Genomic DNA, 26,813 nt, shown 5'->3' with positions numbered 1-26,813 from the left:
AACGTCTGTACGGTGGTTGAGGTTTGCGATGTACATACATACATGTACATACATACAAACATACATACAAACGATGTACATACATACAAACGCTATCGAACAGCACTTCGAGCGTTCCGAATGAACGGCATTTGGAACAAACGCTATCACGGTGTTATCGATACAATTCGACTATTCGAGAAACCCTCGCGCCGAGGGGTATATATTCCCGCACAGCCGATGCCGCGACATTTGCTCGCCGACGCTCACTAGCGTTCCCCGTCGTTTTGCCGGCCGCTGCTTTGCCGCTTGTGTATTCTTTCAGTTGTTTGGGGAGCACAGGTTCACTCCAATAAACTTGTTTTCCTTATAGACAACTGCGTCGTCCTTTGCAGCGTGACTATATATATATATATGGTCACGTTACTCTCGACAAACTTGATAAAAAAATGAGCTCGTTTAGTCGACTACTCAAGCAGCGGCTCAGAGAGATCGTCTTTTTCTTCTTTCCCTCTTCGATCTCACCCAAGCAAACCATGTGGCAATAGTCCCCCCCTTTGAAAGCATCGACTCGATGCTCGTAAATAAAAAAAAATGAAGGTATACACACGCAGATATAGAGAGCCAAAAGAGGAAGAGTGCCACTACTCGCAGCGCAAATGAGGAAGTTTCGCCAACACTTCCGCCAAGCGCAAAAAGATAGTGCATAAAAACACAGGAGAACACAAACAGCAGCAGCAACGCAATGTCACGGCATGTCGTAGCACGTGAAACCACAAGGGCTACTGTGTGAAGTAGGGCTTCAGCCGAACGACATGCAAGGTTTCGGGCCGAAGCTGTCGACGAGAAGACGCTGCGCCGTCCGGAAATACCTCGCAGGTAAGATCTGTGATTCGTCTAAGAACCTTGTACGGTCCAAAATAACGGCTTAGGAGTTTTTCGGATAAGCCTGGTCGCCGGACAGGGATCCACACCCACACTCGGTCCCCAGGGTGGTAGGTGACATTTCGATGGCGGAGGTTGTAACGTCGTGCGTCTGCATCTTGTTGGTGACTGGTGTTTATGCGAGCTAGCTGACGAGCTTCTTCGGCGTATTGAGTGTATTGCTCAGCATCTTGAGCAAGTTCATTGCTTTGGTCGCACGGAAGCATAGCATTGAGCATGGTTCGCACGTTACGTCCGTAAACAAGTCGGAAAGGCGGAAATCGCGTTGTTTCTTGCGTTGCCGTATTATAAGCAAACGTGATGTATGGAAGAATCTCGTCCCAGGTTTTATGTTGTACGTCCACGTACATTGACAGCATGTCCGCTATGGTCTTGTTAAGCCTCTCTGTCAGTCCATTGGATTGCGGATGATAAGCCGTTGTTTTTCGATGACTTGTGCAGCTCAGTTTAAAAATGTTCTCCATCATTCGTGCTGTAAACGACGTCCCTCTGTCCGTAATCACGCATGACGGGGCACCATGCCGTAGGACGATTTGGTGCACGAAGAACTGCGCGACTTCAGAGGCCGTGCCATGGGGTAACGCCTTTGTTTCAGCATAACGCGTAAGATAATCTGTCGCAACTATAATCCATTTGTTCCCAAAGGACGACAAAGGGAAGGGTCCGAGAAGGTCCATTCCCACGAGGTCAAACGGTGTCCGTGGTGGTGCGATCGGCTGGAGCAGGCCCGCGGGTCTCACAGGTGGAGTCTTGCGGCGCTGGCACTCACGGCAGCCTTTCACATATCGATGTACACTAGTTGATCGTCGCGGCCAGTAATACTGTTGGCGTACTCGGGCGAGAGTTCGCGAATAGCCCGAATGTCCTGACGTGGGCTCGTCGTGGCACGCCAGGGGGATTTCATCACGCATGTCGGTAGGAACAACGAGTAGGAAGGCTTTGTCGCTACCACGGGCGTTTTTCTTGTAAAGAATGCCTCTTCTTAGACAAAAAGAGGACAGTTCACGAGCAATGTGTTGAGAGACCTGAGAGTTGCGGCCTTCCAGGGAATCAATGACAGGGCGTAATTCATCGTCTGCCCGCTGCTTTGACATATATTCGGAGTCACTAACTGCTCCGAGAAAGGCATCTTCATCTTCGGAGCCCCTGACAGCGTTCCCCACAGGTGCTCGAGAAAGCGCGTCGGCGTCTTCGTGTTTGCGCCCTGACCTGTACACAATCGTAGTATCAAACTCCTGCAAACGCAAACTCCACCGTGCGAGACGGCCGGATGGATCTCTGAGATTTGCCAGCCAGCAGAGCGAGTGGTGGTCAGTCACCACTTTGAAGGGACGACCGTAGAGGTAAGGCCGAAATTTGGTCGTCGCCCACACGACTGCGAGGAATTCTTTTTCTGACGTAGAATAGTTGGTCTCAGCTCGAGAAAGAGTACGACTGGCGTAAGCTATCACATGCTCAACACCGCCGTGTCGTTGTACAAGGACAGCGCCAAGTCCGACGTTGCTGGCATCTGTATGAATTTCTGTAGCAGCGTCCTCATCAAAATGGGCAAGAACAGGGGCTGTTTGCATTCTCTGTCGTAACTCTGTGAACGCTGTATCTTGTTCTGCGCCCCAAGTAAAGGGTACGTCATCTCGGGTGAGTCGCGTGAGAGGTTCAGCTATCTTAGAGAAGTTGGCGATAAATCGGCGATAATACGCGCACAAGCCGAGAAAACGGCGTACTGCTCTTTTATCTGATGGGACAGGGAAGGCGGCGACAGCAGCAGTTTTGTCTGGATCAGGTCGCACTCCATCTGCACTAATGACATGTCCCAGAAATTTCAGCTCTTCATAGCCGAAATGGCATTTTTGGGGTTTCAGCGTAAGTTCAGCTGTGCGAATGGCTTCCAGAACCTTTCTCAGACGCTTCAGATGTTCTTCAAAAGCTCTCGGAAAAGATGACCATATCATCGAGGTAGACAAGGCAGCTTTGCCACTTCAAGCCAGCGAGAACTGTGTCCATCATCCTCTGAAAAGTGGCTGGTGCAGAACAGAGGCCGAAGGGAAGAACTCGGAATTCGTAAAGTCCGTCTGGAGTCACAAACGCGGTTTTTTCTCGGTCTCGTTCATCCACTTCAATCTGCCAATAGCCACTCTTTAGATCGATGGACGAAAAATACTTCGCACGTCGTAACCTGTCGAGGGAGTCGTCTACCCGTGGAAGCGGGTAGACGTCCTTTTTTGTGACGCTATTAAGCTTCCTGTAGTCAATACAGAATCGCAGCGTTCCGTCTTTTTTCTTTACTAGAACGACTGGCGAGGACCAAGCGCTGCTGGATGGTTTAATAATCCCGTCATCGAGCATCTCTTTTACTTGTGTCTGAATAGCCTCGCGTTCTTTGGCAGAAACGCGATAAGGCTGCTGCCGGATGGGGCGGACGTCATCGTCGGTAATAATTCGATGCTTCGTGAGGTGTGTTTGACGAACTTTAGAAGAAGATGCGAAGCAAGATCTAAACTCCCTTAAAAAGTCGTGAAGTGCAGCCTTTCTCTCGTCTGACAGCGTCGAATTAATGTCGATGTAGTCTAGAAATTCCTTACCTTCATGCGTTTCCTCGGACGCGAAGCACTCCGTGACGTCGGCAACAGGTTCTCCATAAGCTAGGGTGGTTCCACGGAAAAGATGCCGGTGCTCGTAATTGAAGTTCGTAGCTAGTATCGTTGACTGTCCGTCACGGACGCGCACAACACTTCGGGCGGCGCATACACCTTGGAGCAGCAGAAGTGATAAGTTGCTTTCAGCCACCACGTCGCCGTCTTGGAAGTCTTCACAAGTGACTTCGATGGGAACAGTTGCTCGAGGTGGCAGCGTCACACTGTCGTCAGCAACACGCAGCGCAGGTCTACGGCAGTTATCAGCGTCTCGATCTGTTGCGCCTTGAGTCGAGAAGGTCACGATGCGCTCACGGAGATTTATGATGGCACCGTATTCCCGAAGGAAGTCCATGCCGATAATCAGCTGACGCGAACAGTCGGGAAGAACGAGGCAGCTGAGCACAAACGTTGACGCACGAATTTTCACTCTTGCGGTACAGCGACCCAGCGGTGTTACAACGTGTCCTCCAGCTGTTCGAATTCGCGTTCCATTCCACGGCGTGATCACTTTCCTGAGATCTTTCGCCAGCCTCCCGCTGATGATCGAATAGTCTGCACCAGTGTCTACCAATGCACTAACCTGAAGACCGTCAACCAGCACAGGTATGTCGAGCGACACGCGGTCACTAAGTTCAGATGCGGATGTCGGCGTTTCTTCGGCACTGCGATTATTCTCTGACGAAATGCCTTCGGCGTTGCGTGCAAGCATCGATGGGAGGTCTTCCGCACTTTGAGTCCCAGTGACCTTGCCCTCGAAGGCCACTGCCTTCAGTTTTCCCGACGAGGGCTCGGGGAGCGTTCCCGTGCCGTCACCCCAAAACGTGGCATAGTGGCTGCGGGTCTCCTCGGTGATGGTGACCGCGATTGCCGTCGTGTAAAAGGTGCACGCTGTTGCGCGAGATATTCTTCGATATCCCTTGGCCTTTGACCAATTCGGGGACGAGGGGAATTGACGGAAAATCCGCGCAGTCCAAGTTGCCGGTATGGGCATTCGCGGTAAATGTGACCAGCCTCCCCACAATGATAGCAGAGGGGTCGTCTGTCTGGCGTACGCCAGAGATCAGACTTGCGCGTCGGTGTACGGCGACTATCGATGTCCAAATCAGTGTGAGCTGACTGAATCGCGACTGACGGCATCATTGTCTGGATCGGGACGTATGGCATTATCTGGATCGGGACGTGCGGCATTGTCTGGATTGGGACGTGCGGCACTGGCTGGATCGGGACTCCTTGACCCGAAAGAGGAGTGGCAGATCGCAAGGCTTCCGCGTACGTACGACGGCGACTGTCAGTAGACACAAAGCCGTTTCCGGATGAACCGACGTGGGCGGCAAACGATGGGCGTGCAGCACCTGCTGGACCTCGTCGCGGATGACACTGGTGATGGAACCAACATCGATTTGCCTTGTCCCGTACATCTTTTCCATTTCTTCCCGGACGACAGATCGAATGATCTCGCGAATCCATTCGGGGCTCTTGCTCCCAGGGGTGGCGAAAATTTCGGGAGTTGAGGCAGCATTCACTTGACGGTCAAACTGGGCAGACCGTTGGTGCAGTACTCGCTCCATTGTTGCCGCTTCAGTAAGGAACTCAGCAACACTTTTGGGGGGACTACGCACCAAACCAGCAAAAAGTTGTACCTTCACACCACGCATGAGGTGGCGCAACTTTTTCTTCTGCCATAGCAGGATCCGCTCGCTTGAAAAGCCGTGTCATATCCTCGACGTACATCGAGACGGTCTCGTTGGGCATCTGGATGCGTGATTGAAGTGCACGCTCCGCCCGTTCGCGGCGGTCGGGACTCCTGTAGGTCTCCAGGAGGCGACGCTGGAACTCGCGCCAAGATGTCAGAACATCATCCCTGTTCAAAAACCACGTCTTGGCACCGTCTTTTAGGCACGTGTACACGTTCCGGAGCTTCGCGGCATCATCCCAGTAATTGATCGCTGCGACACGTTCGAACTCACTCAGCCAGTCGTCAACATCTTCATGCTGCTATCCGTGAAAGGGGCTAGGCATGAGCGGGTTCTGGACGGTGCAGTACACCGGCGTGGAAGGTGTCGGAGCTTGCATGGGATCTTTTGTCGAAGTCATAAGTAGCTGCGTCAGTGGTTGGTGTCTCAGGCGGTAGGCCTCGTTGGCGGCGGCTTACTCTATGAACAGGAGTGGTTACGGGTGCAGGGCTTGTGTTCCGGCTGCTGGACGGGGTCTTGGGCATCGGGTGGATTGCGAGACGTTGTACCCAGCAACTCCACCAGTCTTGTCACGTTACTCTCGACAAACTTGATAAAAAAATGAGCTCGTTTAGTCGACTACTCAAGCAGCGGCTCAGAGAGATCGTCTTTTTCTTCTTTCCCTCTTCGATCTCACCCAAGCAAACCATGTGGCAATATATATATATATATATATATATATATATATATATATATATATATACCGAATTTGTTGAACGTCATTCACGCTGGACCCGACGTATTGTATGTAAGAAAGAGACGACGAAACTTTCGTGGAAGCGTCTTTGCTTAACGTTTTCAGCTGGTGGACCAGCCTTCGTTAGAGTAATGTGACAAGTCGCGTGTTGGCTTGTCACATTACTCGGACGAAGGCTGGTCCACCAGCTGAAAACGTTAAGTAAAGACGCTTCCACGAAAGTTTCGTCGTCTCTTTCATATATAAATATATATATATATATATATATATATATATATATATATATATATATATATATATATATATATATATATACATATATATATATATATATATATATATATATATATATATATATAGTGTGTGTGTGTATGTGTGTGTGTGTGTATTGTACGCAGATCTTTGCCAGAATGTAAAGGCGCAGTGCATAGGAGCCTGACTACACGAACGTGTCGCAGCGTGTCAGCGAGTGGCTGTATGACGCGGCGCCGTGCCTTCTCCCTGTGGAGAGAGATAAGGCACCCAGCTACGCCAATCTGCGTGCCCTTCCTCTCCATAGAAAGAGGGCGTGGCGTCATAAAGAAGAGGGAGAGGAGTTAAACGAGCGCATCGATGCACTCTATTATAAAGCCGCTCGTTTACACTCTTCATACAGTACATGTGGTCAGGCAGTAAAGTCGTGTTAAGTTATTCGAATGCTGTATTCGGTCTTCTTGTCAAAGAAGAAAAAATTCACTACGCAACAGGTAAACTTTCTTTAGAGAGTGTCACTACATGTTCCACTGGCGAACAGTGTATGAGGTCTATTGTTGGATGGTGACTTGTATACGAGCTGCCGTCATTGTTCATGTAATTCGTTCTTCTCGTTTCTGCAGACGCGCCGAAGAAGAGCCCCATACTGAGGCACCGAAACACAGCCAAGGTATTCCTTCTGGAAGCGCAGTGAGTGCCTTATCTCGCTTAAAGAGGCCATGAAATATTTTTTGGATTAAACATAAAATTACTTGACTGGAAAAGCGTATTACCGCACATATTGAACGCCACGAAAATTTCAAGAATCTGCCCAGTACCAGCGGAGTTACAGATTCGTCACACGCTGCAATCACATTCTCTTTTCTGACGTCCCGACGGAAGCGCTTGAAGTTGAGCAGGGAGGGGAGGGGCAAACAAAAAACGTAACTCGCGCCTCGTGACCTCGAGCATATGTTTTTTTTTAATACGCGGCTTTCTCAGTGCGATCACGTGCGCACGCGTGGACAAGTGGCGGCCTCTCGCGGTGACCTCTGAAACAACCGAGCGCCCCATGTTCAAATCAGCCAATGGCTGACAGATGGGCGCACTGGGCTTATTTTCCGTGATTTGTCGAGAAAAGAGAAAGCTATTTCTAGCTGCCTTTGATAATATAATGTGAATTCCAGGCGGCGTGCTGGGCTATAATCTTTGGCTCGCGTGTTCTCGGGAGCCTCTACTACCGATCGGCGGCCTTTTCTGGATATGCTCAAAAAGTGCTGCAGGGCCCCTTTAACCGATATTCCATCTCACCGCTACCGTTCAGCGCTGCCAATGCTACGGCAAGTCATACGCTTGCACAGCGAAACGTACTTTCATATGTAGTTGACACAAACTAACAAAGTAAGCATAATATTTGTCCGTTTATATAAAAAATAGTTGACTGAATGCTAAGCAATAGGCCAGGTTAGACTAGTTGCTTCACAGTTCATGTTCAGGCTCTAGCAGATTCTGAACCGCTCTGGCGTACAGACGTAAGGAAACACTTCTCGGAAGCTCAGCCAGATTTTTTCTATTCTTTATTTTCTGTTGGGGGTGGGGGAGCAGAGGAGGTGCAGCTATACTTAACACTTGATACTGTATGCTTTTGTATACGTGCGGGTATGCATACTGAAGCTGAAAGAAAAACGAACATTCAGAGAAGTGGCCGGGGGGGGGGGGGGGGGTTTGAACTTAGTCTGTGCCGTGTGTCATTCCAGGTCGTTTTGTTCTTCGAAAGTCTTGGTTTTCGCTTCATATGCTTTCATTATACTCTATTATGTTCTTGTTGTTTTTATTGCGTTCTCTCGCGTTCTTGCTCTTTCTTCTTTCAATTCAACTTGGGGTGTATATCTCATAATCGTATTGGGAAATTCGTTTGTGTTTATTGCGTGTCATCAATGTTTAATAATAATAATAATAATAATAATAATAATAATAATAATAATAATAATAATAATAATAATAATAATAATAATAATAATAATAATAATAATAATAATAATAATAATAATAATAATAATAATAATAATAATAATAATATTATTATATTAATTATTATTATTATTATTATTATTATTATTATTATTATATTATTATTATTATTATTATTATTATTATTATTATTATTATTATTATTATTATTAAGAAGAAGAGGAAGAATATCTCAGTCTTACCTCTCAGAATCACGATATGATTATGAAAGACGCCGTCGTGGAGGCCTTAAGAGATTTCGACCACCTGGTGTTCTGAAACGTGCGCTGACGTCGCACAGTTCATGGGCATCTGGCCTTTATCTGCCGTCAACTTTTTTTTTGTTTCATCTATCTTTCTTTTTTTCTTCGTTCGTTATGCGTGTCTTTCCTTTTTGCGTCACCTTCTTCTCCTTCTTAACTGAACTACATTTGTTCATCCATCACACCCACAGTATTCGCTTACATGTTCATTTTTCTTTTGTCAGCTGTTTTTATTGCGAATCTTCTGTCATCGTCATGCTCACCTTTGTAGCCGGTTTCACAAGATCAAGAAGGCCCTGCTGATCAACGTGGCGCACACCAGCGCCGTCGGTTGCATGGCCACCATCCTGGGAAGCACGTCGGGAATCTACCTCCGGGACTACTTTCACTTGTGAGCCGCATCCCTGCTTCGTACATAACGGATGTCTCGGATGATGTGCCCTGAAATCTTGTAAAATTCTCGCATTTTTCATGGGATGGCCCAAGTTGTCGACAGCGGCACGGACTTTATATTCAGCTACGGTCGCGCTGCTTCTTGTCAAGAATAGCTGTGCCCGTTAAATCGCACGTTAAATGTTTAGATGTAAGGGCAACTGTAATGATAATAAATGCATATTTATGATTATCACATGGATATACGTAGAATTACTATGATTCATTATTATGTATTTGCGGTGGTTAAACGGTCGCGAATCCACGATATTTTGAAGGACACCGCACTAGACTACTCCGGAAATTTCAACCACCTGGGATTCTTTGACGTTCACCCATATCCAAGGACGCGGACCTCGAGTGATTTCGCTTCCACCTAAAATGCTGTCCCCACGGCCGGCATTCTTTCCCGCGATCTCGGCTCAGCCGTCGAGCACTGCCAACGACGTCTTTTGTAATCGTATAGCAATTTGAGGAAAAACGCCAACAACTATATTACTGAGTCGTACTAAAAATTACTGACAAAAATACTTAAACTTGAACCGTATGCCGATCGAGTCTGAAGGCGGACTGAAATTTCTTCATACAGAGAACCTATAGTCATTTAAGGGTCTGAAAAATGGCGAGGCTACGGTCGATTTTCGCAGGCAGATGATGTATGGCTACTTTCACGCAGGAAAAGAGATAGCGTTAGTGCATGGCGATCGTTCAGGCGGACGCAGAGACGCAGGTGTGATGAGTGACCATTCATGAAATGATCAGCTCGTGTCAAAACGCAATTTGTCCTAAAATAAAAAAGACATTGCTCTCCACGTCGTATCTTATCAGCTGCGTCTTTGCTTATCAACTGCGTCGTTCCTTAGCCGCCGCGCCTAGTTTGCCTGGCTTGGCGCGTGTCGAGTACGAAAGACAAAAGGCCCGCGCTCCTACCGTGCATGCCATAGCCACCTTTTCACGTTACCTTTGGCATTGGAGTTGGGACTTTCTCGCGTGGTTTGTGTCGGGATGTGGTTCGGCTCTATTGTTAGTTTGTTCGCGCTGAGGAAAGACATAGCATCAGCCGAGAAGGCCACGTTAACACTATATATACCAACAAGCTTCAATCGTTTGTACGTTTTACACGGCTGGTGTAGACTTTGTCTTTTTAATCGTGAAGCATTTTTTATTGAACTTCGGCGAGTTTGAGCGTATCTATCTATCTATCTATCTATCTATCTATCTATCTATCTATCTATCTATCTATCTATCTATCTATCTATCTATCTATCTATCTATCTATCTATCTATCTATCTATCTATCTATCTATCTATCTATCTATCTATCTATCTATCTATCTACCTATCTATCTATCTATCTATCTATCTATCTATCTATCTATCTATCTATCTATCTATCTATCTATCTATCTATCTATCTATCTATCTATCTATCTATCTATCTGTCTGTCTGTCTGTCTGTCTGTCTGTCTGTCTGTCTGTCTGTCTATCTATCTATCTATCTATCTATCTATCTATCTATCTATCTATCTATCTATCTATCTATCTATCTATCTATCTATCTATCTATCTATCTATCTATCTATCTATCTATCTATCTATCTAGTTGGTGTTCCCGAATCTTTCTTTTATTGCTGGCTTGTTAAAAAGCGTGAATTAGTGATTGCTCTTGAGTCGTTTTTCTATTGCTGACATAAAAAAATACGAGTACTATCGGGTGACTTCGAGTCGTTATCTTGTTGCTGGCTTACCGAAGAAGCGTGGATTAGTGGGTGTTTGTGAGTGAGCTTTCTCATTCCTGGCTTCCCCGCAGCACGTACGGCTACGACGCCGTGACTGCGCTGTCGTGGACGCTGCTGGGTCTTCCCGTGGCCGCCGTGTCCGTCCTGCTGTGCGCATTCATCACCTACTACCTCTTCCTGCGCTCCTAGTGAGTGTGTCCGGCATGGACGATACTTTACACGCGTTCTCCACCACGTTTTTATCCCCATCATTCGGGCAGCCTTGACCACGGTTAAGCTAACTAAAGTCAAGGTAGGTATACGCGACGGATGTAATTGCAGTTAGTGTTGTAACCGCGTTCGCCCTGACGAGATGGTGGACAAGTTGCCAGTGTATCAGCAGTGAACCGGTTCAAGTACTATAGGCAGCCAAGGGAATTTTTTTCGTGTGGGCAGGGGGAGGGACCATTTTGATTTCGGGGAAAAAACCGCCTTAAAATGGTCATTTTGCGCTCTGTTTACCATGGCAAAAGAAATATATTCGAGCGAAGAAGGAGGACACGGGTGTTGTGTGCCACCCTCAGGCTACGACCCTCTAGGCAGGAATACTTGTTGTTTGAAGAATTTTGGCGAACGCCAATTCAGTCACTGGACGATAGTCAATAAAAACTCTGGGTGGCAAAAGGAGACTCGCTGAGGAGCACGGCAAACAACAGATATATCTGCTGCATTTCGATCCTCGGAAGAAGTAACGAAAGAGTGCAGCCATATCGCTCCTCGTTTTCTCAGTCCCCACGTGGGAGCTGCCCGCAGCACAGTGATCTGTGTTTTGAAGGACCAAATAAAAGTTTATCCAATCCAATCCAATTTCAGGCGAAACTCCTTGCGCATTGTTCGCGTCTAGCGGCCTCTTATTGTGGCGAACGCTGAATACGCAGTAGCATGGGGGCGTGCCCAAATGAAACCGGGTTTGCACACCTGTCCCTTGCTCAACCTAACTTTTTTAAGTGTGAATACACTTTATAAGCGACCCCAAGCCATGCACCGCCGTCGGCGGCGTCCGTCCGCAGTCTTCTCTCTATCTTTCAAAGAAAGAGGACTTGGCGGGCCGCAGCGCGACGCTCTACCAAATAAGCCACGGACGCGACGCTATCCCCCTTCGCTCGCTCCTACGCTCTCCCCGCTCGCTGCAGCTGCGCGCGCACCCCTCTCTCTCGTGCGCCCGCCTTCTCTCTCAGTCTCCCGTCGAGAGCGGGTCGTGCGATGGATGTCCCGGAGGCAACGCTACCATCATCAACGAATGCAGTACAACCGAATGCCAGCACTGCACCCGTCGTTGGAGATGACGGTACCGTGGTGGTTTCTCCGACGTTGGAAGACAAGGCGGCGCTGCGAAGGGCTGGTGAAACCGAAAGTAAGTGGGCGAAGCGTGCAGCGGATGCCGAACTGCGTGCTCGCGAGGCCGAGGACAAGTGGGCGAAGCGTGCAGAGAATGCCGAACTTCGCGCTCGTGAGGCCGAGGACAAGTGGGCGAAGCGTGCAGCGGACGCCGAACTTCGTGCTCGCGAGGCCGAGGACAAGCGGGCGAAGCGTGCAGCAGATGGTGAACTGCACGCTCGCGAGGCCGAGATGAGGCGTAAGCATCGAGCCGCGAACGCGGCCCAAGAAGCGGAACGACAGCGCAAGCGTCAGGCGGAGAAGGGCGATGAAGGCCGGCGTCAAGACGCCGCTCGCAATCGTCAACGGCGAGTGGACGTTCCCGAAGCCGTTCGAGCCAGTGAACGTGCCGCGCGGGAGAGGGTGCCAGCCCTGGACTTTGCTCGTCCGGGGCTCGCATGCTATGAGGAGGAGTAAAGTTAAAATCCGTTGGCATTCGCCAGTGAGTTAACGCAAACTCCCCCGTGTGATCAAATTGCGATTCCCAGGAACTGATACACCATAAAGGCACCATAGTGTGATTAATAAATATAATGGTGCGAATTAATAAATACCCCTCATAGCATCACCCCGTGCATTCGCACTTAACCATGTTCACCCTCGGGGAAATCCTTGGGAGGTTTTTCGTTCACCATGGCTACATACCCCAAAAATGACACTCGACCACATCTGCCTGCCTGACCCCCACTTCATGAGCCTCCCCCACCCCCACCCCCTGCTCCTGAATAAATATCTGCCTCCGCCCATAGCCTAACAAGCCCGTTGAGAAATGACAAGCCACGTTTTCGTTAACAGTGGTTCAGCCTGCAAACTATGGTTAAGCATAACCGCAGTTAAAGCTGTCCGTATAATAGGGGTATTAAGGGGAAATTAGGCTTGCCTCATCTTAGAGCGTTAAAACGAACATTACATTAGCATGCCGCTTCTTGTGCCTCGTTCATGCAGCAATATCCAGGAAGACAGAGACACCCTTAACGTCATCACCGAAATCATCAAGAAGAAACGAAAGTTCTTGGGCAAGCTTACGTGAGTAACTTTCTCTCTTAGAGTATAATTTGTAGAACTACGCTATTTGTTGTGTAAGACCATGTTTTCATGAGCTGGTTCGTGCTTATCCACCCTTAATTTTTGGCTCAACAAGACGACAGATCTTAACCGTCTTTTTTGCGTATAAAAGATGTGTTACGCAATGAAGTGACGTCACGTCACTTGAAGGTAGCGCGGTGCCTTGTCATCTATTTTGCATCGCCTTGTGGCGCTAAATGTGTCTGCGGTCTATTTGTGTGTCTCGCTTTGAGGCAAGCAGTGCAGACAAGAAAAAAATCGCAAAAATATCGGTAATGCTCTAGAAACAGCATGAACTTTTAGGCTTGGCCCTAGCCTTCTTCGGCTTCTATACAAAGGGTGCCTGCCCACCGGTGCACGGAGTAGAATGCGTAATGCGTGTGCAGATCCAATGCGCCCTTTTAGTATACACAGACAGCGGAGCTTTGCTTCGCAGCATGTTTAAGTTTTCCTTGCTCGTCTCTGAATCTTTCCGCTAGTTGATGTCCAGTTTTAAACTGCGCGCTTTGTTATTGTACTTATAATGATGCTATTTTAGATGCGGAGCATCTTATACTCGCGCCTTGTAGTGTGCCGTCCGCGCCGTCCGCACCGCTTCTCGAACATTCGACAGCTGACGCGCGCGCATGCGCCGTCGCGCCGTCGCCCACTCTTCCACCATCTGTGCATCCCTTCCTCCTCTACACACCGCGCGCGCTTCACTCCTCCACCATCTGTGCACCCTTCCTCCTCTACACACCGCGTTCGACATCTACAATTCTCCTGATTCTCCAGTGGACGCGCATGTGGCGTCGCGCTTCGAGAACATTCAACAGCTGACAGTGCATGCGCCGTCGTGCTGTATATATACTCAAGGTCGGCGCTCGCTCGCTCAGTTGCCGCTCGTCGGTTGGTTTGTACGGCGCGTCGACGTCCAAGGTCGCGGTGAAATGAATTCCAACGAATCCACAAACACAATGATCGACGTCCCTTCGACCAGCGCCGCCCTTTCGCATACGTGTGTACGTGTTCACTCATTTAACACCCCCTCCTACAACCACGTTAACCAATTTAGCCATTGACCCAAGTAAGTCGCAATTTAACACCCCATTTCACAACCACGTTAACCAATTTAGCCATCGACCCAAGTAAGTCGCACTTTAACACCCCGTTAACCAATTATATGGTCCGCATCCTCCTCAGTGTTCCCCCGAGGGAAGCTGCGGGCAATTTTTCAATATTTTCAGTTTCTGCTACATTTTCATTGTACAACTTCTTCCACGTCGTTGACTTTGTTTTACCCCCGTATTCATAAACGCTCCTTGGCTTTAGCTTGACTTGAAACCACCTTCAATGCAGCGTGTTTGAAACGCGTCTGTGCGTTTGTGCTGCTTTGGCACCGCCTAAGAACAGCGCATTCGAAACTCGTTTGTGCTGCATTGAAGTCGGCTGCAAGTTAAGTTCAAGTAAAGCAGTGTTTCTGAATACGGGGTTAATCTACTGTAGTACATATAACCCACGTCATCTAACAGACAGAAGGTTTGCCTTAGCAGATTTCTGTGGAACATTCTTATGTAAACTTATGCATATGTAAACACGTGTGCTTTATACGCAAATAAACTGAAAACTGGACAATAGAGACACCTAAATAATAAAGAACGTTCTCAGGTGTAAGGAACGAATCCTTATGGCGGCGCTCGCCCTGCTGTTTGTTTGCTGCATCACCATCAGCGGCATCAGCAGCCTGTTCGGACTCCAGGAGCAGCTGTCAGTCAAGTGAGTCACATGTCTGAAGTCATAATGTGAAAATCATGACATGTATTTCATGAATGTTACGATTTACATTTTATGGTCCTAGATCTCTTGTGGTGGTTTTGTTCACATGGCATGTTGCAAAACTGGTATGGTATGACATGATTGCATGGTGAATACAAGCGACAGACCCTAACATAAAAATTGACATACGTGTCATGTAACAACATGAGTACATGTCATGCTCTTGATGCGCTCGCGGCCGTTTCGCTAGCGTCACATATAAAAAATTCTATATTACGTTACGTGAATGGATGACAAAGGTATGTGACTGGTTCAAACATGATAATTAAGAGTTGCGTGTCATATAATACCATGACTACATGCCATGCTCATGATGCGCTGGCGGCCGTTTTGCTAGCTTCACGTGTACCAACCTCGGTATTACGCGACGTGAACGGACGACATAGGTAAATGACACATTCAAACATTATTATGACGACATGCGTGCGATGTAACAACATGACTACATGCCACACTCATGATGCGCTCGCAGCCGTTTTGCTATAGATTCCCATATGCCAAATTCCGTATTACGTGACGTAAATGAATGACGACGGTATGTGACTGGGGCAAACATAATAATCATGAGATACGTGTCACCTGAGAACATGTCTACATGTCACTGTCAAGGCGCCTATGCATTTCGACGAGACGTGGTGCGCGCGCTCGCCGGCGTTCATTACGTCGCGTCACTCCGGTGTTGCCACGCCAGGTGCCAATCCTGCCATGTACTCGCAGGCGCGTGCCGTGCTGCGTTGCTTTGACGCATGCGCGTTTCAGCGCGTCCGGCGTCCCTCCATGATAAAAAACTCCCAAGCATTTCCCCGAGGGTGAACATGGTTAAGTGCGAATACACGGGGTGATGCTATGAGGGGTATTCATTAATTCGCACTATTATATTTATTATTCACACTATGGTGCCTTTATGGTGTAATGGTTCCTGGGAATCGCAGTTTGATCACACGGGGGAGTTTACGTTAACTCACTGGCGAATGCCAACGGATTTTAACTTTACTCCCCCTCATAGCATGCGAGCCCCGAACGAGCAAAGTCCAGGGCTGGCACCCTCTCCCGCGCGGCACGTTCACTGGCTCGAACGGCTTCGGGAACGTCCACTCGCCGTTGACGATAGCGAGCGGCGTCTTGACGCCGGCCTTCATCGCTCTTCTCCGCCTGACGCTGGCGTTGTCTTTCCGCTTCTTGGGCCGCGTTCGCGGTTCGATGCTTACGCCTCATCTCGGCCTCGCGAGCGCGCAGTTCACCATCCGCTGCACGCTTCGCCCGCTTACGTTCGGTCTCACGAGCCCTTCGCAGCGCCGCCTTGTCTTCCAACGTCGGCGAAACCACCGCGGTACCGTTACCTCCAACGACGGGTGCAGTGCTGGCATTCGGTTGTACTGCATTCGTTGTTGATGGTAGCGTTGCCTCCGCGACATCCATCGAACGACCCGCCCTCGACGGGAGACTGAGAGAGAAGGCGGGCGCGCGAGAGAGAGGGATGCGCGCGCAGCTGCAGCGAGCGAGGAGAGCGGAGGAGCGAGCGAAGGGGGATATCAGCGTCGCGTCCGTGGCTGATTCGGTAGAGCGTCGCGCTGCAACCCGCCAAGTCATTTTTCTTTTAAAGATATAGAGAAGACTGCGGACGGTGCCGATGGCGGTGGATGGTTTGGGGTCGCTTATAAAGTTTATTCACACTTAGAAAGGGAGATGCAGTGTTGTCTGGGTAACGCATCGACGCGAAACACAGCATGTCGCATTTCGCTCCTGTTGCCGTCGGGCCGCGCTGACGGACGCTAGTCGCTCCGGTCGCGCCTAGCGTCAGAGTGCTCGCGTTTTGCTAACGTAGCGTCGCTGTGCCCAGTGTGTGCGCGCGTCACCGCTACATTGGAGTATACTTGGCCCTTAATGATGCACTCGCAGCCATTTTGCTAGCTCCACATATACCAACTTTGATGTTATGTCACGTCAATTGATGACGAAATATGTGACTGGTGCAAACGTGATAATTTTGACACGCGTGTCATGTCAGTACATAATAACATACCATGCTCGCGACCGTTTCGCCAGCTCCACATATGCTATCACGTGACGTTAATTTGATATCACGTGACGTTAATAGATGACGAAGGTAAACGACACATCAAAACATGATAATCATGACAAGAAGGTCATGTACGGCATCATTTATCTCCCACTCATAACATTCTGCTGACTTTAAAGTGATATATAAAGCTTTCTCAGTTGTGCTTCGCATATCATTGATTCCCACGGTACGTGGGATCTGCCAATGTTTTTTTTACAAATGAGCGTTGTGTGTCTCACTAGGAAAGGTAAACAATGAAATCTATCGATTTGTGCAAACTTCATAGACTGTCACGCACGCATGCGTTCAGTGAAGTAATGATTTACAGTACTTCGCGCTCATATGCAAGAGCAGGAAACCGCCCCGTCTTGTGTTATGAACACATGTTCAACGATTAAGAATAGGATGTACTCTTACTATAGCAGAAAGCTGTGTTTGGAAAAACTTGTTAATGATTTAAAGTACCTGGGACTCTACTATGGGAGAGCAAAACACCGTCCCGTGGGCCTCACCCACAACGCATATTTAGCGGTACGTTACACTTCGAACCTAAGACACGGAGATCTACCGTTCAGGGAATCAAAGACTTTGTGAAAGCACGTTTGCAGTCCATATGACTAACTACCGTTTTTGCCACAGTTGTAATTTGATGGTATATACCTTTCTAGAGTAAATATATTGTACAAGGCCGAAATTCACACCCATGAAAGTGTTCCATCGTCCCGTGCGTGACATCTTTTATCAAAATAGCTACGAGAAAATTTTAATATTTAGCATATAGCTCAAACCATACGCGTTCAATGACTAAAGACATCATGAAAAAAAAATTGGCAGCATATCCACGGAGTGAATTGTGGATAGTGGGGCGAAGCATCCGTCCGTCCATTCGTTCTTGCTTCCGTCCATCCATGCGTGCGTCTTTGTGGCCGCCCGTGCGTCCATCCGCCCGTCCGTGCGTGCGTCTGTTCGTGCGTCCGCACGTTCATCTGGGTGTCCGTCCCTGCGTTCGTCCATGCATCCACCCCTGTGTCCGTCCATGCGTCCATCCGTCCGTGCAGCCATTCGTGCGTCCGTCCATGCATCTGTCTGTGTGTCCATTTGTCCACCTATTCAACACTCCAAGTACCACCATCTCGCATCTCTTCATCATATATTTCTCATATAGAAGCACCGCTATCCAGTGGACATTCCAAGGACTGAACGTGAGGAGGCACACCACTTTCTTACGGCTTGCGCTTCGTGTCTACTTCCCACCTTTAACCACCTCGAGTTCATGGTATATACTAGATCACTGTATTAATGGCACTGCGGCCCAACGCTCGCTAAACCTTTCTAAAACCTAAGAGGTTACGCCCAGTGAGTATAACGTAGCAACCCTTTCTTGTCTTCTGTGCGTTGTTGAACATTAAAAAATTCGCAGCGTGCGCGTTAACTAAGAGCCGAATTCTCCTGTCTCTCACTCCCCCTTAGCAGCGATTGGCATGTAAATTGAGAACTAGATTTTATTGGTCAACAATGCGCAGAATAGATATCTCACCGGCACCACCTTGGAGGGCAAAATGTTATACGTGTTACACACTACTACAACGGCTACGAGGGACAAACGGGTGTCACTATATAAGCTTCGCCCCTAAAAAATTGTAGTGATTCTGACCACTTAGTGTGTATTCGTCGGCGAAAGCTGTGAAAACTGTCCCCTGTATTCAGAAACGCTGCTTGACTTGATCTTGACTTGCCGCCGACTTCAATGCAGCACAAGCGCGTTTCGAACGCTCTGTCTTTATGCCTTGCCAAGGCAGCACAAATGCACAGACGCATTGCAAACGCAATGCATTGAAGGTGGTTTCAAGTCAAGTTCAAGTCAAGCAGCCTTTCTGAATGCGGGGGTTTCGCATACACGTAATGCCTCCTGTTGGAGCAGTATTGGGTAGTACGAAGTCCCGACTCCATTGCACAGTTTGCTGTGCAACCAATCTGGTAGTCCGTTGACCTTTGATTGCACAGCTTGCTGTGCAATCAATCTGATAGTCCGTTAAGCTTTTTGCTGGGGCGTACCTTGCATATTGGAACAATAGGGGCCTGAAACACGTGGTCCGCGACTTTGCTAAATAGTGGTGTCATTATTTTTCTAGTTAATCGCAGTTATTGTTTTCTTTCAGAAAGGTAGAGATACTCAACTGGTATCACTTTTTTGCGAGGCACGTCATGCGGTCACGTCAAGTTCAAGTCAAGCAGCCTTTCTGAATGCGGGGGTTTCGCATACACATAATGCCACCTGTTGGAGCAGTATTGGGTTGTACGAAGTCCCGACTCCATTGCACAGTTTGCTGTGCAATCAATCTGGTAGTCCGTTGACTAACACAATCAATTCTATTAGGAATATCAAGTTATTCAACGAGAAGATTGCGTTTACTCCTTCGTAGTATTTATTTGTTCCATATTGCCTCATGAAAATGAGGTTGTTCATCTTGAGACAGACAAAACACCCTTTGTATTACCCGTGAAGGTATTACATTCTCTTGTATGGCTCCCACTCGCCAAAACGTTCCCAAACATACCACTCAGTCTCGTGCCACAAAAGCACTGTTGTATTCGCATGTCTTCTACTTGAGTGAGTGAAGATTTCGCAGAACAGCAGTCAGCAAGCTTCGAGTTTAGGCAGGCACTTCAGCAAGGGAAGGCCCTTTCCTCTCCCCTACCTACGGAATTTGTTCAGTTGGCTACACTTCCAGGCAACCTTTTTTTTTTCTTGAAAGACTTTCTTGTCAAACAGTTAGGTCTTGCCCCCCTCTGCCCTCCTTACTAGAAAATATCCTGGATACCATGCCTGAGTCGAGGTATGGAGTGTGCTCGTGACGTCATCCGCGAGGATCGCTATAATCAGGGTTGCCAATTTAGAGGTCCGCGCCCTCACTGCACATGCTGTTTACGAGATCGCACGGAAACGTGGATGCCTAGGGAGCTTAAGAACACTTGATGCTCGTCCTAGCACGGACAGCAGGAAAGCGCGTACGAACGGGCCTTCAAAATGACACAACGATCGTTTTGGCCCGTTGCGGATCAAGACTTAGTGCATAAAATGCGAGGGTTACATTTCTTTGATCCTATGGCCACAGGTATGCCCACGAGTCGGTTAACGTGATGGTTGTCGTGGTGCTGCTGTCTTTCCTGCCGCACGGTCGACGGAAAGGATCGGTGCTCGACTGGAAGAACGTGTCCGGTCGCATCTCCTGGCGAGCCTTGCTGTCCGTGGGTGGTGGTCTCTCGCTTGCCGGAGCCGTCGAGGTGAGAGCTAGAGTAACAAACAGAAAAATCGTGGGCAGCTCTACTCTTAGTGAATGCTGAGAAATTGCAATGCGCGTCCTGAATCTGTGTTCGTTTTCGCAGCGTTTCTTTTTCAAGGCCGCAGCTCGTGATCCACTCGATACCGGGGTTTAGCTTGTGTTTTAGCTGCTGTGCCTTGTTTTTCTTCGGTAGGGTTGAGCAATCGATGTAGTCGTTCTCCATTGACGGCGGGATGCATCAATACTGATTGCTGACCAAGTTGGTATTTGCTTATTCACTATGTGTGATATTTCGCGGAAAACTATGTCATTTAGGCGGGATGCTCTCTTCGTCGGCACTGATGTTCTCAGGCAAGTGCACATAGTGTTTTTGGCGAGCTTCCCCAGAGCGGCCTCCATGGCGGGAAAGACTACCCGACAAACGGCCCCTTCCTGTTACTGATAGGGTTACCTTATTTGCTACAACGGTGCCATATACAGTAACGCTATTGGCTTCAGCTGTAGCTTCAGCGTAGGAACGCCGGAGGCGAAACCATCACAGACGTTGCAATGATGCTACAGTGGCGCTTTCTTTCGACCTATCACGGTGAAGCTCGGCGGTTCTTTAGGTTGAAAACTGCGTGACTCCGTGCACCATTCAACTTCGGTCTATGACGGCGTTGCACTTAATATACTAGTTCACTTTTTAGAAGAAAGTACTCGCCACTAATTTTTTTAGATTTGGTCAGCTTATGGCGGAGTTCATTCCCTTGTGTGGAATGACCACACCTACTGCTTATGCGCCACCTCCCCCCCCCCCCTCTCCCGGCGTGAGCGCCAGGATGTGGGCGGACCTACTCTTTACGCTGCACGCGAGGAGAGGAAGGAGAGTAGGCGCATGTGCAGTGGGGGAGCGGACGGTCACCCAGGGCTCTCTCCTCGCTTGGGCACGAGGACGTGGAAGGAAGTGGGGTGTAGGATGTGATAGAGCGCTGCCTTCCACTTGGTTTATCCTCTTTCGTTAATTTCTCCGTCACCGCTATGTGCTCGTCAATAATGCTGCAAGCGCTCTCTTTTTTAAGGCCGGAATCCACGTAGCCGTTGCAGCGCGTCGGCGCGTCGCTTCTTGAGGCGGCGCCGCGCCCTCTCCCCATGAAGAGAAAGGGTGCATGGCTACGCGAAGCTGCGCGCTTTGTCTCTCCACATTGGAGAGGGCTCGGCGCCGCGTGTAGAAGACACGCGCCGACGTGCTGCAACGGCTACGTGGATTCAGGCCTTTACGCTCTCCTAGCAGCGCTGGGTGTTCACTTCGCAGCACACATATGGTGATACACAAAAAAATGGGAGGGAGGGGGGGGGGTAACATAATCGGTACACAACGTATACACATATCCACACACATACACGGAAGCATACTAATGGAAAGACAAGTGAACACCAGCGCTGCTTTGCATACCCACATGGTTCTCTTTACTAGGGGATGGTGTAATTTTTTCTTTTTCCGAATGCTCTGCTGCACAGCCCTCAAGCATGCGTGCAAGACCGAAGGAAAAAAACAGGATTTTTAAGGAACAGTACTTTTATCAACTACTACACCAACCATAAGTGTACTCATTCTGACATATGGCCACGGTAGGAACGTTGATTCACCAATCCCGCAACTTATGTACAGTGTCAATTTTTATAAAAACGAAGCACAGAAACGCGTGGACTGCGCGCTCCGGCGGCTAATGCATCGCGTTCACGCGGGAGCGATAGCAACCGCAGTCTCTTTTCGCGTCATCTCGCGGCGAGCAAAACAACGACTCGTTGCTGATATGAACCAGCGGCAAGATTGCGACCCCCTTCAAGGCGACTACCAGTGAGAGGCGAGTAATCACCTTGAAGGGGGAGGGGGTCGCAATCTTGCCGCTTGTTCATATCAGCAACGAGTCGTTGTTTTGCTCACCGCGAGATGACGCGAAAAGAGACCGCGGTTGCTATCGCTTCCACTTCAACGCGCTGCCAGCAGCCGCCGGAGCGCGCCGGCCACGCGCTCCCATGTTCCCTTTCATAAAAATTGACACTGTACATACATTTCATCAGCCAATTCTTGAGCCACGTTTTCAATTGTCACCAAAATGCACGCGCTCTCCAGCAATTTTTCACACGTTCGTTTCTTGCAGTGATACCGCAAATGAAATTGTGTTCTGCCCCATTTCAGACAGACGAGGCGTGCTCTGGTAAACGGTCATTAAAGCGGCCAGCTTTCTGGATGCATTGCTTGCCCCAGATAGGTGAAATTTCGCGCGTGCAATTCCACTGAGTTTTGGGAAGACACGTTCCACTTCTTATTTTTTTTACACACAAGAATTCTTCGATTGCTGACTTGCTCATTAAAACGAAAGGGGAATTGCGAGAACACAGATGAAAGAACTGGGATCTTACTCGTAAGTAATTCTAATGTTTAATATAACAGAAAGCTGAGGTAGTTCATACTTATTAATTCTGAAAAACGCAGGGCGTGCAAAGACTGACAGAAGAAGGAAGTCAGGACATCACAAACTGAAGATATGGTCAATGGCGGAAGAGAAAGAAGATACAAAAACTTATTTGCGCATCAGAATGAAGAAATGATATAGCTCACGTCTCTATCCTACCTTTCTTTTGTATCTGGAGTGCGTTCTATCCTATCTGTCTTCTTTCTGAAGCGTTCCTTGCACTCTAAGAAAGTATATTACCTGCGCATGCCCATGCAATATGCGAACTTATCACTCCGGCATGCGCGGCATTCTACGGGAAAGATAACTAATAAGACATCTGATTTCATCTATATACATAAAGTTAATCGTCCTTTGACTCAGGCATACGCTACCGCTATTTTCCATAGACTATTTTACGAAGAGGTTTCAGTGCTGCCATGTTAGGCTGTTAACCTTTGTGGTTTGCACCTTTAAAAACTAAACGAACATAGTTACGGTAGATGCAGACACATGCAAACGGTTGAGTTGGTGCATACGATGATTCATGGCATTATAAATTCACGTCACATTATAAAGAAAACAAGAAAACATCCAATTAACAGGCCCATATGGTGGCGCTCATGTTTCTTGAATAAGATAGTCTACATTCCTTGCCTCAGTCATGTAGCGTTTGTGATGTCGTCCTGACCTCCTCCTCGTGTCCATGTTTGCGTACCCTGCTTTTTTTTCAGAATGATTGTTATGTTATTTGTTAGTTGTGAGTGTGAAACACACAGGCACCAAGAGCTTTTAGTTGTTAGTGCCTGTGTGACCGACCTACTAGCGTGATTTTCACGTATTTGCGCGGGAAATGGGACTTGAAGTGCAATCGCGTTGACGCAGTGGACGGGTCTGTCCCGGCGCATCACCGAGGAGCTGAGCAGCCTGGACTTCCTGACGCCGCTGCAGACGCAGGTGGTGCTCATCCTGCTGACCACCGTGCTCACAGAGGTCAACACCAACGTGGTCATCGCCAGACTCCTCATACCGATCGCCTCGGACATCGTGAGTGGCTATCTCCAAGCGGTGCTCTCTAGAAATCAGATCATGCGTGGGAGGTGCGGTGATGCCATGCCGGAGCAATGCTCGAGATGATCGGGCTTGTGCCTAAAAAAAATGGAACATTTTTATGGCGATGAATTGTTTCGGAGGAAGGCAAGAGGTGACAGCACGTTCGAATGTAGCATTACGTGTGTAGCTTTCATATTCAGAGGGAGGGAACAACTGAACACGAAGGCCCTACACTTGGAACAAAAAATATACCCTTATTCGTACATTGGTGTACACATGAACAAACAGAACGTAAAACTGTAGTTGAATGTTGAAAGTGTATCACTATATTTAGTCTCTCGAACCACAATAGCTACTGACATTGATATAAATTACTATCACCAAAGTACAATGCATATATATTGCCGAAGATCAAAATTATCGATAGTAACATACACCTTTCTAAGACGTCAAAGTTGCGTCGGCATCGTTAAATAGTTCGTTTGCTGTTGCTATCTCGAGTGATGCAGGGGCACATAAAAGCCTTCCACAGACATGGAACTTCCTACGAAATTCTTCTTAACAATAGCCCCCAGAGACTCCTTAATACGTATCGTTTGACATGCGGCTTCTGAAGCAGGCAAGCCTGTGAAGTATTCGCATATTCACGATTAGAGGCACGCATGCACGCGCCGCAGGGCGTGCTCACCAACGTGCACCCTCTGTACTACGCCCTACCCGTGGCCATGGCGTCATGCACGCCCACTGTGCTGCCCACGGCGGCTCCCAGCATCGCCGTCGTCACCTCGTGCATGGACATCCAAATCGTCGACATCGTGAGTACATCGCTGCCTATATGGAGAAGAAGATATGTTTTAGAGAGATGGACGCGTTACGTCTTGCAGTCAATGTTCTTACGCAACTTCCTTATCAAACCCAAGGTAGAAAGCCTTGTATCGTTCCCGGATAAAAACAAACCTGTAGCCTGGGGTCGTCCTCGACACAAACGGTATTGAAATTTCTCGTGTCGTTAAACACGCGTGATGACTGCAAGTTATAAAAAGTAAAAATTTGAATATATCATGTCATATTCACAAAGTGAATGATGATGAGTGGGCGAAGCAGGAGAATAGTTCAGTGTTACCGCAAATCACCCGTGACATTGATCACTAACGCATGTAAATTAGTGACATACAGCTACATACAATGCTTATTGGTCATAACTGGTACGTTGTCCGAACCTTGCATCTTCTGTTCCGTGATAGCTGGATAAGAAAGTGGGGTCTGGAACGCGCTTTCTCTTCATCGTCAATGGCACCATCGCCATCGTCATTAGCGGCTACGACGCGATAGAGGACAGGCCTCGTTCATAAGCAGCTTCGCATTTAAAAGGAGTGGCGATAAGTGCGCAATTACAGGCAAACAATGAATGAGGAAGCGAATAAAGTGTGGTCAAAACGAGCGCTCAGGTGGTTGAGCATGAGAATCTTTATCTCACAGTCGTTGGTTCGAGCCCTACACAACACTCATATTAGTAACCCTTTCGCTTCCTCAGTTTTGTAGTTCCACACTTCTTCGTTTTCCGCTCCTCATCAGTACCATGAACAAATAAAATAAAGCTTAAAAGGAATCGGCGTACATTGAAGTAGATCAAGTCAATCAAGTGTGAATAAAGAGTGAACCTGATGACATAAGTTTGAATCAAAGGTGAGTCCAAGTGACTCGGGTGCATCAATATAAATCAAGAGTGAATCAAAGTTCTTTTGCCTGTGATCTCTTTGGCCCAAAACGACGGTGCAGATTCCCCCACGCCCCATTATTTGTTGTACAAAAGCACAGCAGGTAAATCGGTTAGGTTGATTGATGCTTTTGTGGCATAAAATTGCACCAATAAATCAATCGTTCAATAAATGAAAAAAAAACCGTCAAATCAATCAGTCCAGTCTAGTCCAGGCCGTTTCAGTTCAGTCCAGTTTGGTCAAGTCTAGTATAGTCTAGTCTGATTCAATTCAGTTCGTTGGTTCGTTCGTTCTGTTCGTCAGTATACTTCAGTAAATTGGGTTCAGGTAAGTTCATTTTGCTTCGTCGGTTCACTCAGGCTCAGTTTATTTTAGTTTGTCCGTTCAGTCAGGCCCTGTTTATTTCTGTTCTTCAACTCTGCCGTGTTCAGTTTCAATTCAGTCAGTCCGTCTCTCGCGCATGCAGCTCTACCCGGGCCTGGCCGTGAAGCTGAGCTCCATTCTCCTCGTGCTCGCCACGGTGAACACAGTCGGCGTCTCGCTGTTCTCCCTCAGCGACCTGCCCGCCTGGGCCGTCGCCAAGAATGGCATCATGACGGGCGCACTCGCCAACGCCAGCAGTGCTGCCTAGCGGCGTAACGGCGCAACACTGGCGTGTCGCCCCAAGACCGACGGGAGTGAACGTGGCAGGCCGGGCCTACGGTGTCGGTCACCATGACTCGGCAACTTTTTGCCTCCTCCTGTCACCTCCGACAGTTAGCGGACATAGTTCGCAAAAATGACTGTTTTTACTTTTGTGATTCTTGTATTTCACGTTCTTCTCTCTTTTTTTCTCAGCTGAGATTGTATTTTTTCGTCTAATATAATGTTTTATCACACTAATCGTTATGAAAGGCACAAAAAAAAAACACGGCACACAAACGAAGCAAAACACAGATACGGGCGCCCTCTGTTAGCGGCACCACTTAGCGCTTATTCCTGCTTTTGTGCCGTCTCATATCCTTTTTTTTTCTATCCTTCCTAGCCGACCACCTGCGAACTTGCGCATGCACGTCAAGTTTCAGAATAGCAGTGAGGCGAACTACATGGTGTGTATTCATCCTAAAGGACAGGTCACGCAAACACGGACACGAGAAGGAAGTCATCAATGTGTCTTATGTCTTTCTTGTGTTTGTGTTTGCATGTCCCATAATGATGGCAATATTTGGGGTATTACGTCCCAAACCCACGATATAATTACGAGATAGACCACGTACAGGGAACAGCTTCGGAAATTTTGACCATCTGGTGTTCTTTT

General features: G+C 48.1%; 1 protein-coding gene across 1 annotated transcript in view; it reads left to right on the top strand.

The window, feature by feature from the left end:
- Positions 1-26,334, top strand: part of LOC142766076 (solute carrier family 13 member 4-like) — a 36,418-nt gene extending 10,084 nt beyond the window's left edge. The window contains exons 6-14 of the mRNA XM_075867909.1: positions 6,866-6,932; positions 8,766-8,885; positions 10,737-10,853; positions 13,027-13,107; positions 14,794-14,901; positions 20,140-20,308; positions 23,631-23,792; positions 24,476-24,613; positions 25,983-26,334. Of these exons, the coding sequence (XP_075724024.1) occupies positions 6,866-6,932; positions 8,766-8,885; positions 10,737-10,853; positions 13,027-13,107; positions 14,794-14,901; positions 20,140-20,308; positions 23,631-23,792; positions 24,476-24,613; positions 25,983-26,147 (1,127 nt within the window). The 3' untranslated portion in view covers positions 26,148-26,334. The remainder of the gene's footprint in view (positions 1-6,865; positions 6,933-8,765; positions 8,886-10,736; positions 10,854-13,026; positions 13,108-14,793; positions 14,902-20,139; positions 20,309-23,630; positions 23,793-24,475; positions 24,614-25,982) is intronic.
- The last annotated feature ends 479 nt before the right edge of the window (positions 26,335-26,813 follow it).

Source organism: Rhipicephalus microplus, chromosome 6, assembly GCF_043290135.1.
Source record: "Rhipicephalus microplus isolate Deutch F79 chromosome 6, USDA_Rmic, whole genome shotgun sequence".
NCBI lineage: Eukaryota > Metazoa > Arthropoda > Arachnida > Ixodida > Ixodidae > Rhipicephalus > Rhipicephalus microplus.
Note: the sequence above shows the minus strand (reverse complement) of the source record. Positions and strands in the feature narration are given on the sequence as shown.